Genomic DNA, 15,296 nt, shown 5'->3' on the forward strand with positions numbered 1-15,296 from the left:
TCAGGCAGAATGGGAGAGAATGATGTAAATTAACACAGTTGGTCCCTGCTAGGGTCTACCACTTAAGAACTGCATTCAGTAAGGCTGCACAAGAGACAACGCAGACCAGAATTTGGTCTCAGAGTGCAACAAAGAAAGAGATTGAGGTTTCCTTTTATACCGTAGAGTCCTTTTAAAATTCCACCCTGTTTTGAGTGGTCCCGTGCCATGGGATCTCATTGCTAACTCCACTGTCTGCAGTTTTATACCGTCAAGTGACAATTCATTCAGGTTTTGTAGTGCTACACACATAAGATATTTTATATATGTGGAGTTCTCAGAATAAGCTGCTGCACATCAATATACTTCAAAAAACATTTCAGAATGTTTTTCATTTACGTTACTGCACAGAAACTAGTTTCACACTGGAACTCCTAAGTTTCCATACTGATACATGCAAGTGTGGAAATTTATACACATACAGTTTTAGGCACAAATGCCAACTTAACCCTGAATGAGATGAGTAGAGTACAACACAGAGGGGGCATGAAAGGAAGGGAGCACCTTTGACTTGGAGGAGGGGAAGCTACAAAAGCTTCATGATAAGGTGTCCTGGGCATTGACAGATGAAACAAAGCAATGAAAACAGAAGCAAGAGAGAAAGAAGAAGTTGAGACAGTGTAAAGAAGGAATGATAGTGAAGAAAAAGGACGTGCTCAGATATAAGTGGTGTACTATGCTGAAATCCATACTAACTGCATTGTTTGCATACATCCACAGAGCAGTGCTCTCAAAAGACAGCTCAGTTTAATAAATAAAACACACACACACACACCACCCCCCAAAAAAAGGGGTGGAGGGAAGGGGAAAAACAAAACAAAACAAAAAAGAGAGGCACCAATAACAGATCCTGGTTGTAGTGTCCTTTCCCTGACAGCAGAAGACAAGACATGGATCGCTCTTTACCTGCTGCTGCTGTCTAAGGTCACCTGTGCAAAGGATATGGTGAGAGTCACTGCAGAACAAGGGTCTGGAAGAATGATTTTACAGCACAGAAAGTAATTACAGAGACCTGAAAACAGCTTTCCTAATCACAGTGTTTATATTCAAATCTAGTATAATGCATCAATACTGAACAAATGAGTATAACATGATGGCAGCCCACTCCCTTCAAAACAGAGAGTGCCAACCACTCTCCTGTCCTGACCCAGAGACCAATTAAAATATATGTGTGTATAAATATATAATCTAAGGTAACTAGAAACCAGTAGCCATTTGCACTAACAGGCACTCCATTAGAGAAAACAGCATTTGGTAAGTGTGGACCTTGTTACCTGCAAAACAGGGTATGCAGTGAGCACCATGGACAAAGACTCAGTCCTGTTCCTACTGAGGCTACCTGGAGTTGTGTCCCTAGGCCTCCATGGTATATGGACTGAATCCCAAGTGACCTGCCCAGGGTCAAGCAAAACAGAGACAAAACCAAGTGCGTAATCCAGGACAAGTATCTCCAGGAGCACGTTGTCCTTCCTAAGCTACCCCACACCATGACTGTCAGCTTCGTAAACTGCAGAATGAGTCACGACAACAAAAATAGCCTTTATATTCAGCACGCTGGGTTACAATGACCTTTCTAGTTGTCTGAGTTTGCCATGGCTCATCAACCTACCTCCTTCCCTGCAGGTCTGTCACAAGGGATGCTACAACAGGCCAGTCAAAACAGACTGCCAAAAAGGTCAGAGCAAGACAGATTACTATTTTAAGTAAGAGATCATAAGTAAGTGATAATAAAAATCTTTCTATCCTCATTGTAGTGGAAAAAGCCTTTAGTGGGAAGAGAATAATGGCTCATTAATTCACTCTCATGATGAAAAATTGTAATGAAGATAGGAAATGGCCCAGTCTTAACTCCTCCTTGTTAGTGCCTGAAACAGTCTCATGGCTGGCCTTCATCTCCACCATACTGACTTAGGGAAGGAGGTGCTATAAAAGAACTATTTGGCACCACTGTAGGAGTTATTTCCCTTCATGCAAATGGTGATAACCATATTAGCTTTCAGAAACAGGATTAAAAATAAAGAGGGATTAAAAATAAGACATCTCTCTGCATTATCTTCCCCCCGAAAATTACCTAGAAGAAGCAAAATTCAGAACCTCAGGGCCTTATCAGCATGTAATTTGCACTCCACAGCATAATTCACAGCCCAGTCAAAGAACAGGTAAGAATTTGGTTCACGGTTGTTGCCATTTTCTGATACGCTGTTTGCTAGGCAAAATAGCAGTCACAAAGAGTCTGCCATTTTTCAGTCCGAGTAACACTGGCAGTTCAGAAGAGCTCCTCAGTCTTGGCTGCTTAAAATGGACAAAGTATTACAGGGTGTAACTCCATTAGCCTCACTTACTCAAGCAGAAAAGTTGGCCCACCACGAGAAAATAAATGGCAAAGATGAATTCTCAAAATTCTGGAGGTACTCCCAGCCTTATCCTTAAATAAACCAAATAATCCAATACTGTCCCTACACAAAAGGGGATGATTTAATTGTATAAAACAAATTCCAGCAGTGTATATATGAACACATGTACATATAAAAGTAGAAAGAACCATAACTCATCTTTTCCTGTGCTAGCTTAGAGAATGTTGATAAAAGAATCCACCAACAACTTTATGGTTCATAATGCAAGTACTTAAAACCTGGAGGAGGAAAAGGAATTAAATACATCCTTTTTCAAGCAGCAGCTCTTCAAGAAGAAAGGAGATTTTATGTCCTTGCTCACATTCTAGAAAAATGATTCATTTTATCTTTGAAATAGAATACACAGAAATACGACTGTCCCTCTTATGAAGAGTATCACAGTTGAGCTCAGATAGAAGTTTGGAGCTTGCAGCACACAAATATAGGGCAAGTTCTCATGCCTCCACAATGCAGGAAGTCAGACCAGATGACTACAACAGACCCCTCCATCACTAAAATTTGAACCTCTGTGCAAATACAAGTGTGTTGACAGTACTCAGTCACCTCTTAGAGCAATAGGATAACAGACAAAATCTGAGACCCTCCAGTCAGAACCCTTGTTTTCAAGTAAAAAAAACAATACATTATGAAGGTGTGATGATGATACCATACTTCTGATACCAATACAAGACGATCATGCACTGTTAAGACAACTTTGGTGTTACAGCACTACATAAGAAAATACAAGCAGTCGGGGTTGCAGTTGACAGGCAAAAAAACAAAACAAAAACAAAACAAAAAAAACCACCCCACCACCAAAAACCAAAACCAAACAAAAACCCAAACAGTTGAGAGACTGCTATCCTACTGTGTTGATATAAATTCTGACATGCTTCAGCAGGGGCAGGATTACTCCAGTTACTCGTAGAGACACTTCTATGCATGTTTCCCATGTCAAGAGATTTACCTCTCACATAACCAGGGGAGGTTCCACCTTTACTAATAACTTTATAATTTCTGGCTGAAAGCATTTTAATTTTTCTTCTTCACCACTTGCAGCTTCTTTTTTAAAAAAATTCTTATTCTTTTTCTCTGCACACAGTACAAAACTCTTCACTTTTATCCAGTTACAATGGAAAGGCTTCTTTTCATCCGACTTGAGGTTTAACTCTCCTTTTCTTTCTGTATCCAATTCTCTCTCACCTCAGCTGCTGACATCAGCTGTCTCTTGCAGTTTCCTCTGAGTTTCTCCTCCAGCTCAGTATTTCATTTTTCATTTGCTTCATGTATTCCCTCTTCCCTTCAGTCCTTTTGCTTTCCAACCCAAGACTCAAAGTAATCACCTAACGCTTAAATGAACCTGCCTCTGGAGGGAAGCATATGAGTTGCTTATCAGAGGACGCTTCATGGCACAGGGAAAAGGAAGTGAGGAATAGTATCTAAATATAAGTTCATACAGTTTGTTTCAAACCTGGAATGTTGAATGAGACTGCAATTTAATACTGCCTGGTATTTAACATGTGACACAGTGGCATTTCTAGTTTTTGTTATTTACACACTTTCCAAGAGAAATGGATTTACCATAGCAGCAGAAGTATAGCTCTACTCATGGGAAAGGCAAACACGAACAGTTTAATCTTCCATCCAGCCTAATGCAGCCGAGACCACAGAATTCATACAATCATAATTAAATAGCTCACAGTCACTCAGCTGGAGAGCGCTCATAAGGTCATTTGCTTCCTTGCTGTACTCGCTAATAATATCTTGATTTCAATACAAAGTTCCTAGATTGGAGCCTGATACTGTTGTCAAGATGATACTGAAACAGAACAAAACAAAAAACAGAAGCACACAATGTACATTTGCTTGAGAGGAGAGGAAGAAAGACAACAAAAGATTCTATACAATATTAAAGTGGACAAGGCCAAAATATTAATCAGGACGCTTCCAGTCTCCAAAGCTGTAGTGCAATCTCTCTGTGATACAATATCATCACTCTCCCTACAACATTAACCCCAGGAGATTTTTGCCCTTTTTGCACAAGGTATGACAGCGACTTACTAACTCTGCTCTTAAGGAATCTGATGACACACATAAACCTCACAAGGTCTTCATTATGAAGCAACCTGTACCCTTTAGGTCATTTTATTGATTATCATTTGAAGCACAGCATGAAGATGAGGTGAGGAGCAGAGTATCCATCCTTAATGTACACCTCCTGGCCTGAGGTAGAGCACACGCTGGACTTGCTCAACCTACAATTTTGAAAGCTTATCAAGCTGTTCCATGAAACCTCTCTTCCCTATATTTGGTAAGCCTTGAAGGGAAGCTGAGGATTTTTCCAGTGAAAACATTTCTTGTTTCAAAGTTTCAGTACACTGAAAACACTAAATAAAGCATCTTATGAGAATTACAATTCCATCAGAAGTTTTACAATGCTGGGACAGGGTAGGACTGAGGGGACAGAAAAGAAACACAGAGGTACTACTGCACAGACATCTTGCTGACGACCTTATTTTCTCCATTACAGCTGGATGGCCTAGAGTTAGTTATAAAACAGTTTGACTAAGAAATGGGAGGATGAGGTATATTTCTCGTCATTACTAGTTACATTTTGAAGGTTAATGCTGCAATCTGCAGTTCTATTCAACTTTCACAGCAGTGTAATGCTAAATCTTGACAGACCTAAGGGATGGTTGTTAAAAATATCCCCACATTTGCAACACATTATGTAATTTTATACTCACTGCACCTTAGCATATTCAATTTCTTAAGCAAACAAACATTCAAGGAAACCAAAGGTAGTCCATTTCCTGCAGCCTTGTTACTTTCCATGGAATGTAAATAAAAGAACTGTGATAAAATACTTCTGTTGTTCCCACTAACCCCTTCATTTTTGAAACAAAGAAAAGTCATGACTTGCACAGCATCACACAAAGACCACAGCAGGGTCAAGCCTCAATTAGTAGGAAAACAGTCCTCTCAGTTTTAGTGCCACTTCTCTTCCACCTCCTGGTTCCCCTGCCCAACCATATTTCATTCTCTAAGGCAATTATCTACAGCCTCCCAGTGTTCTCACTTTCTTCTTTGCAAGCATTAGAAGTGATCAGATGTTTAAAACAAACACACACTCTGCTATCCCTTTATCATCCTTAGACCCTTAGGGCAATATTTCAGTTGCATTTGTTGTTAGAAATTAGACAACACTAAAAACGATGGCTGCTCTCACTTTTTATTGGTGCTATTCCAGTACTGAATTAATTATGTTACATCCCACAGTAACTGTAAGCTGGGGGTTAACCCCAATAGGCAGCTCAGCCCCACCCAGCTGCTCCGCACTCCCACCCTACCAGCTCCTGTGAAGAAAATCAACTCTAGTCCAGCCAAAACCAGTACGCTGTGGGCTTTTGTCACAAATCTAGAATGAACTTTCAGAAGAATCCGTAAAGGGAACAAAGACCCAACGCAGTTTAAGTATTAAGCTTCACTACTACAAGGAACATCAGGAAGGGCAGAAAGTTAGTTTCAGAAACAGAAAGCTCTGCCTTTTTTAAAACAAACAAATAAACAAACAAAACCCCCCCACAAACCCACAAATAAGAGCCATGGAAATAATCTTTCCGAAACCATGCACGTTTTCCCATGACAATACCACACCTTCTTTGATACCCTGGCTGACAGGTTTTTAGGGACTCCTAGATCTAGAGGCCTTCCAACACTTTTGGAATCTTGCCTTGACAGCAAGAGTTCAGACATGCATGATGGAAACTGACCCTGTACACACCTTTCCTCTCCAACACTGCTGTCTTTTGGGGTCCCAGAACAGATGCAAAGTTCTGCTGAGATAGAAATACCTGCCCATCAGACAAGAAATAGGGCCAGTTACATATCCCAGATTAAACATGCAGGGTGATCCAAAAACTATATCAGACAGTGCCACACTGCCTTTCTAAACACTAATCTCCTCCCCTCACCCAGTTCCCAACATTAGAACTAGGAATGCAACATTTTAAATCAAGGCCAGAGCATATGTGCCATTCAAAACCCAAATGGGCTACACAAATGCCCCCAAAAGTCTGGAGCCAGCCTGTAAACTGCCAACACAAGAGATGCAGCTCAGCAATCCACACTGCCACCAGAATCTCTTCTTGGCCAGATGCCTGCCAGGGAACTCATCAGCCACCTGCTGAATGCCAGATAGCAACTGTGTAATGGCTGAGCAGTGTGAGTCACATATCCAGCAGTCACGTTCAGGAGGAAAGCACAGGAGCACTTAATGTCAGGTGGTTGTGACAGCAAGAGCAGGAAGCAAAGTGTTTTAAAATGAGAAAGAGTAATATAGAGAGACGTATGCTAAAAATACCCCCAAAAATATCTCAGATAGTCATTCCTCCTTCCCCGCTCCTTTCTTCTGGTCAGGGGATCTGCTATATGTATCAGCTTCCCTATCCACTTCCTCCCAGTAGAAAGAAACTAACAGAAATGATGAACAAAATAAAGTAATTGGGAGAAGAATGAAGTGATGAAATCACAAATATTTCTTCACAATTGAGAAGCCAAAACACATCCCAAGCCTCAGGATTCTTTAAGTGGATGAATTATCTGGAAAACTAACTAGATCTGAAGTCTCTATGGCATTGGATGCGTGCTGGTTTTGGCTGGGATAGAGTTAATTTTCTTCACAGGACCTCGTAGGCTGCTGTGTTTTGGATTTGTGACCAAAACAGTGTTGATAACACAGGGATGTTTTAGTTACTGCTGAGCAGTGCTTACTCAGAGCCAGGGCCTTTTCTGCCTCTCACCCCACCAGTGAGCAGGCTGGGGGTGCACAAGAATCCAGGAGGGGACACGGCTGGGACAGCTGACCCCAACTGACCAAGGGATATCCCACACCATATGGCATCATGCTGAGCATATAAAGCTGGGGAAGGAAGAGGGGAATGTTTGGAGTAATGGTGTTTGTCTTCTCAAGTAACTGTTATACATGACAGAGCCCAGCTTTTTTGCAGATGGCTGAACACCTGCCTGCCCATGGGAAGCAGTGAACGAACCCTTGCTCTGCAAGTGAATCCTTGTTTTGCTTTGCTTGCACACGCGGCTTTTGCTTTAGTTACCAAGCTGTCTTTTTCTCAACCCAGGAGATTTTTCACTTTCACTCTTCTGATTCTCTCCCCCATTCTGCTGGGGGGAGTGAGCGAGCGGCTGCGTGGGGCTTAGCTACTGGCTGGGGTTAAACCATGACAGATGTTTGGTGATGCTCACACCACACTTACTGCTTTTATTATTTGTTGAGCACATGTAAGCTAAAATGAGTGAGCATGTTGTTTTATTTAAGAGTTTATAAGCTGCAGCTACTTCAAGAAGTGTCAGAGGCAAAGCTAGAGATGCAAAAATAAATGGCAGAATAGAAATACCAATCTCATCCCCAAATTTCCATGACTATAGGAAAAAAGTGCAAGCAGGATAGATATTTCAGAGTTCAGCTAAGTTTAAGGCTTCCTTCTGTCCTGACTGCTCTTCATTGCACTGGCTTCCCAAAGTTCACAAATTGCCCTGAAAAACTAGTAACAACATGAATAGGACCAGGACACAAAGAGGAGAGGCAGAACTGGACATAAGCTGGTTATTACAATAGACCCTGCTCACCACTGACTTCTGACTTTTCAGCGGCAATCTCCAGAAATACTGGTTATTTTTGAAAGGCCAATGTGAAATACTAGAGGGATGCAAGCTTTTGCAGTAACAGAGGAACCACTACAAACAAACAGGACTTGCTCAGCACCTCTGAAAGCGAGGACCCATATCTCTCTGATTAGGCGCCCAGAATTGATGGCCCAAAGGCTTGAGCCTGTACCTCCATTCGATTTCAATTACTTTCTGAAACTTTTAGGTATAAAGACATGCAGTATACAGATATGCTGAAGAGATAAGTAAGCATTTGGAAAGCCCTTTTGGTTCTTCTTTCAAGGAATGTAAATTACATCAGTTACTATACCAGAACACCTCAGTCATGAACATGTCTCATGGCCATTACTTTAAAGTCCACAGGGGAAACTTTAAACTAGCATGAACAGCAATTTATACTATTGAGAGTCTTGCCTATGCATCTTCTTCTGCACTTAGCCACATTTCTCTGAGAGTAAAGAGACAACTGCCACACAAACTCACAGAACAGCTCAAACTCAAGTCTGCAGTGATGCTTCCGCTAAACTGAAAAAAGGGAAAAAAAATATTTTGCCATTGTTCTGGTCAGGAAAAAAGAAAAGCAATGACAGACCTGGAAATTATAGGAAATGTCTTAGAACTATAAGAAAAATCTCTTCAGGATAATAATAAAAAAATCCTAATGAAGAATGGCAGGGATGTGGTAAGAAATTCTGTAGGTAAGATTGCAAGTTCCAGTGAAGACAGCAATACCAAAACACAACAGCTAAACTACCCACCAAGCTACAACCTCCCTCAGAAGTCCCAGGCAACCTCCTCTTTGCAGCACCAAGTCCGTGCTGACAAAAAGCCACTAAGTTTTACATAGCCTATAAGGCATGACTTAGTTGCATAAAGCATTCCAAGAAACTCTGGTAAACCCAAGTTTTTTCAAACCAGTATGTGACTGGCAAGTGCTGTCTAGCCTCTCATTTTAGTCTCGGGTATGTAGATAACACTCTTGAGTATTAAACTGCTCTGATTAAACACTCTTATCAAGGTTCATTTTCTTGTGTCTGTTCAGTTACCTCTTATGGATCACATTTCAGCCTCTAAAATCACAATGAAGAAACTGGCCACGAATTAGCAAAGAAGAGAGACTTGTTCAGTGTAGGTTAGGGCAGAATTTGTCATCTTGAAAACACTGAAGCGAATGCAGCCCAACTTAGCAGCAAACAATTGTTTGCTGGCAGACATTAAGCTCTCTTAAGCTATTTTCCATGTGATCAATTCAGCAATTAAAACACCAGCACATCAATTCCTTTTATCTAATGCATTATTTATAAGTGATCCATCCAGCCTCCTTACGTACTTAGTATATATCCAATCTTCAGGACACCCGTTCATCAGAAACAAACATCATCATACTAGGCAGGCAACAACAGACCAGTTACCAATGGGTTATGTGACTCTTCCTTCTCAAGAATCCACAGGACATCTATGGCAAAGCCTTGAACTGACTTAAGGTCATTTGCTTCCTGGTCCACTTTAATCTTCTTTATTATTTCATACCCTTGCTCAATACTCTGATCACAAGTGAAAGTGTTGAAAAAGCACATACATAGTCCTATCTCAAGGCAGAGCTGACAGGACTCTCTGGGAAACTCCATATTTGTTGGAGATTTGTATTTTTTTTAGGAAGTGAGATATTTAAATAATGCCCCTCACTAGAATTAATATACAAAATCATTAACTGGGATTTGGATTCATAAGTCCAATTAACATCAATGGAAGCAGAACAGCAAAACAGTCTCATTTAGTGCCCTGAAGATATACCCAATAGACCTCTATCAAACTAATTACAGAATGACACTCCAGGCTGAATGTCCAGTCACTGCACTCCCTTGGGGCAAAAACACCCCAGGTGCTCCCAAACATAGCAGGCATGTGCTACCTAATCTGCTACCAGACAAGGGCTGCAAACAGCTCCTATACAAATGCTACAGCTGAACCCCACAACTAATTGCACAGACTTCAGGGAACTATAACGTGGCTTGTCCAGTGTTCAGTAACAGAGGCCCAACACAAGAGAGGAAGCTATGGATGTGGGTCAGAAGCAAGCCAGAACATAGAATTAATCTACCCCACAAGTATCATGGAGGTAAGTATAACTGGTATAACACAAGAGGAAAACCTTGAACTCAACTAGTCATAGTCTGAGGAAATGCAAAGAGATATCTAGTCCTCCCCATTCTCAAGCAAGGATCACAGTCATAAAAGAAAACATTATGAAGAACCTCTACTCATCTAGAACTGTGGTGTCAAAAGCAGCAGATGACCTTTTATTTTTTTAAGTAAAAAAAAAAAAAAAAAAAAAGTAGTATACAGTTTACACATTCTTATTCTCATAAGCAGACTTCATTCTTCAGTTCCAGAAGGAAAAAAACTTAAGTAAGGGCATGGCCAACCTGTTAAAAGGCAGTAACACCACCACAACTCACTAGTGGAAGCCAGATGCTGCTCTGTGGAGAAACAGAAACAATACTGACTGGGGTACTTGTAAGAGTCGCTGTTTCTGAAACCAAGCCAGTATCTACCTCAACTGGACATGGCAGCTCATGAATCTGTCCCCCATTCTTATGCAGTATAGATGTGCCCTAGACCATGCACTTCCCCAAATATACTGTAGAGAAGGGCTGATGTCCTTTTCTTGTATCCAGTATATTCTAAGGACAGAACAAACCTGCCTACTAAACAAGCTGGAATGTCCTCCCTGCACATACAGTACTCAAACTACTCATTCAGCTGCTGCTTTTGGAAGAGACCTCGCAAATATGTATTTTTCTCCTGAACTATTTGCCATATTGCCTTTAACACTTTCAGCACGTGGCCGCTGTGGATTCAGATATGAATTGTGGACTAAGGTTACTTGGTGGAAAGATTACACGTATTTTCACTCTAACTCTAGTATCATGGAATATTCCAGAACGTATCCCCAAGGCTCTGCTACTACACTCAAAAATATTATAGCAGAAAGGGTGAATGGCAGATTCAAAGCAGATGAGCAGCCAGGGGCTGATCTGTGTTACAGCAGATGATACAATCTGCACCTGATGAAGACGAAAGCAGGAAAGGACATTGTCAGGATGTCTCTATCCTGCACCTCTCTTGGCTGTATTTCTGGTCAATGCCATTGCTCTGTTTGCAAGGCTGTTCTTTCACAGTGTTAGGAACCAAGCTGTCACAGTGCTGTTCTTTAAGAAATACCAAGACAAGATGAACTTTTATCTAATTTGCACATCATGCAGGTGAACTCCAGCCCAAGATGTGGCCGAGTGTGCTGATCTGGAGTCTGGCAGTAGCTTGTTAGTAGAGAATAAAAAGTAAACTCAGGCTACTGGTGACAGCAACATCTCCCACGCTGTCTGAGGCTGGATGGCAGAACCATACCAAGGACCCCACAACCAAAGGTTTTATTCAAATTCTCTAGTGCACTCTTCATTTTGTAAAACATCCAGTAATATTGAGTGCATTGTTACTGACAAGTCTAATGTTAAGAGCTTACTTCATCACAGCTACACCTGTGAAGGTATTAGCTTTATTTAAAAAGATTAGGATTTACAGTGGGGAAAAAAACACCCAACTAAACAAATACAACATTAAGAACACTGGATGAAGAAGAGAAAAGGTAGGCTTATCTGTGAAGAGGCAGTAGGCAAGTGAAAAAAGGAAGAAAAGTGGCAACAGCTAACTAATACATAGGGAATGAGAATAGTACTTAAAACCAGAGACCATACACTGTATTAAAGATGAAGGGTGATAAATGGGAAGATAAAAAGCTAAGTGTTCAACCACAGTGCCAATTAAACATAATCTAATTCTAATGGAGCTACTGCAAACTACTAATCCAGCTGTTCTCAGCTGCCCAACCTGTGTTGGAGATGCATGTGGCTGGTACTGGTCATGTCAGACCTGTGCTACATCCATTCCCAATTGACTTGAGGCCCCTTGGGGACTGCAGCTGACAGGAGTTTAGAGCAGCAAAAGAACTGCTCTTACTTCTTCCCTGTTTGGTGATTGCTCTGGAATAACTAGCTCTTCAATCCCTAATTTTCCTCGCAAAAAGCTGCACCAAGCATATCTGAAAGGAGCAGTGGGGAGTAATGAGGTGATAAAAATCCTCCCAAGAGAGTAACACCATGGTTTAAAAAAAGTGTCACCTCTGTCAGCAGTTAATAGCAGATATCCAGGACTACAGGACAGGACAAATCTATAGCAACACTTCTATATACTCTCTTAAAAACTTAATCATCTCTGACTAAAGTACTTCTGAATAAGAAGTGATACATTGCATCTGATAGACTTCAGTCAGTTTCTTCCACGCGTTTGTTGAGGTGCTTTTTGAACCCGTGCAAACTTTTAGCATCCATTACGTTCTCTAATAAGGAAGGCCTAAGCATTTCACTTCTTAACTATAAGCTGTGTGAAATAGTGCCTTCCTGTTTTGAACAGTGCACTTGCTATCTTCTTTTGATGCTTCCTAATGGTTTCTGTCAGAAGGGACAGTGAATAGTTTTGCCTGTTTACTTTCTCCATAGCGATCAGAATTTCCAAAATGCTCTACAAATGAGGGCAGTGCCACCTCCCCCATCTCATAAGTGTACAAGTGGAGGCAAGAAGAAGGGAGAAAGCTTACTCAAGATAAACTAGCAGGCTAAAGGAAGAAGTAGGCATAGAAACTGTATGATTTTAGTTCCTACACAATGTCCTAGCTATATGATGATATAACCTCCCAGTTTCTAGAATATTTCTTTTCAGTAAACAAAAACTGATGTAGATTTAAAGGAAAACACACAGACTGAGAAGACTGAGAAGCATCATCACTTATACTGAAGGCTGTAACTTAGAAGGAAAATTCTTTAGATCATAAGCCAGTCCTCCTTTCTAAGCAAGGGTCACCTTTATACATACTTATGCCCCTTTTAACACATTTCTTTACATTTCATCCATGGCTAGAGGCCAAGGACTCATCAAGCAAATTACCCACTACTACCAGCCTAGGAACGTATACCTACAAACCAAAGAAACCACATACATTCAGCCCCTTCCTCTGACTACCTCACTTTTAATTCAAATTTTTTCTTCAATTTTACAAATACTCACAGCTCTACAGGATTCAACATTAAAAGTTCCTACCTTAGCTGATATGGAGGTATCTTGATAGCAGCATCAGGAGAATCCAAGGTTTCTGTACAACCAAAGGAAACAATAGGGCTTTTGAAAGAAACTCTTGAGTTCAACCATAGTAATACATCTGCTACAATCTCTGAACCAACAATCCTAAAGTTTGTATCTACTCCAGCTGACAGAACAACAATCACTGCTGCTCCAAGTCTCCAAAGACTTGCATGAACCTGTGAGGACACTGGGTGCTCAATAAAAAGGCACCGAGTACTATCTTTTCCTCAGTGAACTCCCTTTCACATATCAGCACTTCGACAGCACGTATACTAAACCTGGAACAGCACAGAGGATATTAGCATGGCTGCTGTGCAAAGATAAGATAACACACAATTAATGAAGCAACCCATGGAACATCCAGCTGAAAGGCCAGTAATAAGACAGCAACAGGTATGAACTACCACAGATTGCTGGAACTGTGTATGGATGACAAATAAAAATTTAAAGCAATTTCAAGTATCACAGTTATGCTGACGTAAGTTAAGGGTCTTGCTGACTAGTGCTCCAGCTAGTTAGCATCAAAAGCACTTCAAGTCACATCCAACCTCTGGAAACGGGTGGATGCTGAAACGTACCTAAGATCATATTCCCTTATAAAAGAAGATCTCATTTTATTGATCATTATTTCCATTATACAGCAAGGATAAAAGAGCTCATGGAATCCAGTCAAAAAAAGCTAGCTTTCAAAATAGATGCCCGAATGTAAGACAGCAGTTAGAACTGTACTGGAGATTTTTTTAATGATGATTTAGGAAAGGGGGGGGGGGGGGGGCTTTTAGAGAAATGACACACCACCACCCCAACATACACAGAAACGGATAGCTGCTGATACCCGCACCTGCCCCGCGAAGCAGACCCGGGAGGCGGGGGTGGCGGGGCACAGGGATGCTCCCCGGGACCGCCGGCAGGTGCCACCGCCCCGTCCGGCAGCGCCGAGCTCCCTCCCGGGCGTCCTGAACCGCCGGCGGCGCTCCAGTCCCCGCCCGCCCGCTGGAAGCTCAGCGGCCAGCGCGGAACAAGTTTGCGGGGGTCTCCCTGCCCCCGCCCGTACAAAGCCTCTCCATCGGCGGCTCCTTACCGATGGCCCAGGTGCAGCTCTCCTTGATAGCCCTGTGCTTGCTCCCCGACGCCTCCTTCTGCAGCTTTCGCAGGATTTCTTCCATCTTGCCTCCCCCGGGATGCTCGCGTAGCCGCGGGGGCAGCGGAGCAGACGGCGAGGAGAAGGAGGAGGAGGAGGAGGAGGAGGAGAAAGATGAAGAAGACAAGGAAGAGGAGGAGGAGGAAGAAGAGGGTGCTGGCGACAGAGCGTTGCCGGGGCTGCCCCCGCCGCGGCCGTGCCTACGCGGGGATGGTGCGCGGCGCCCCGCTGCCGCCCCGCCGCCGCTGATGAATCACGCCGAGCTCCATGGCGGGGACACGTCAGTTGTTGCCGCTGCGGAGTCCCTCCTCCTCCTCCTCCTCCTCCTCCTCTCCCTCCTCCTCTCCCACCCCGGGCAGGCCCCGCTGGCGCAGCCGGGCTGGGGCCGGGCTTTGCCCTGCCCGCCGCGGGCACAACCCGGCGGCTGCGGCCTCCCCCCGCACCGGGAGCGCGGGGAGTCCCTTCCCGGGGCCGGCGGGTGAGGCGGCGGCGGTGGCGGCTGCCGCCGACCGTGGAGGGCCCGGGTAGCGGAGCGGCGGACGGCGCCGCCGGACCGAGACCCCTGCGGCGGCCGCCCCCGCGGGAGGAACACGGCGCGGGCAGGCGGCGGGCGGGCTGCGGCCTGGGCGGTTGCCATGCCGACCGGCGGCCTGGCCGCGGGCAGGGGGCGCCGGCAGCCCCTGCCCCTGCCCGCCCCCAGGGAGCGCGGGGAGGGGCGGTTGATGTCTGCCTGCGGGTTAAGCTCAGCGGTTCCAGCCGCCCTCCCCGCCGCAGGGCGCGGCCTGGCCCCGCAGGGCTGGATCCCTGTTTCCCGGCCGCTCCAGCCGCGGCCCTGCCGCAGG

General features: G+C 43.5%; 1 protein-coding gene across 2 annotated transcripts in view; it reads right to left on the reverse strand.

Moving 5' to 3' along the window:
* The window catches only part of ARFGEF3 (ARFGEF family member 3), a 97,116-nt gene extending 82,032 nt beyond the window's left edge, over positions 1-15,084 (reverse strand). For both annotated transcript variants that reach the window (XM_064447180.1, XM_064447181.1), the window contains exons 1-2: positions 14,395-15,084; positions 13,272-13,323 (exon numbers count right to left, since the gene is read on the reverse strand). In XM_064447180.1, the coding sequence (XP_064303250.1) occupies positions 13,272-13,323; positions 14,395-14,479 (137 nt within the window). In that variant the 5' untranslated portion in view covers positions 14,480-15,084. The remainder of the gene's footprint in view (positions 1-13,271; positions 13,324-14,394) is intronic.
* Between the last annotated feature and the right edge of the window lie 212 nt (positions 15,085-15,296).

Source organism: Phalacrocorax carbo, chromosome 3, assembly GCF_963921805.1.
Source record: "Phalacrocorax carbo chromosome 3, bPhaCar2.1, whole genome shotgun sequence".
NCBI classification, from domain to species: Eukaryota; Metazoa; Chordata; class Aves; order Suliformes; family Phalacrocoracidae; genus Phalacrocorax; species Phalacrocorax carbo.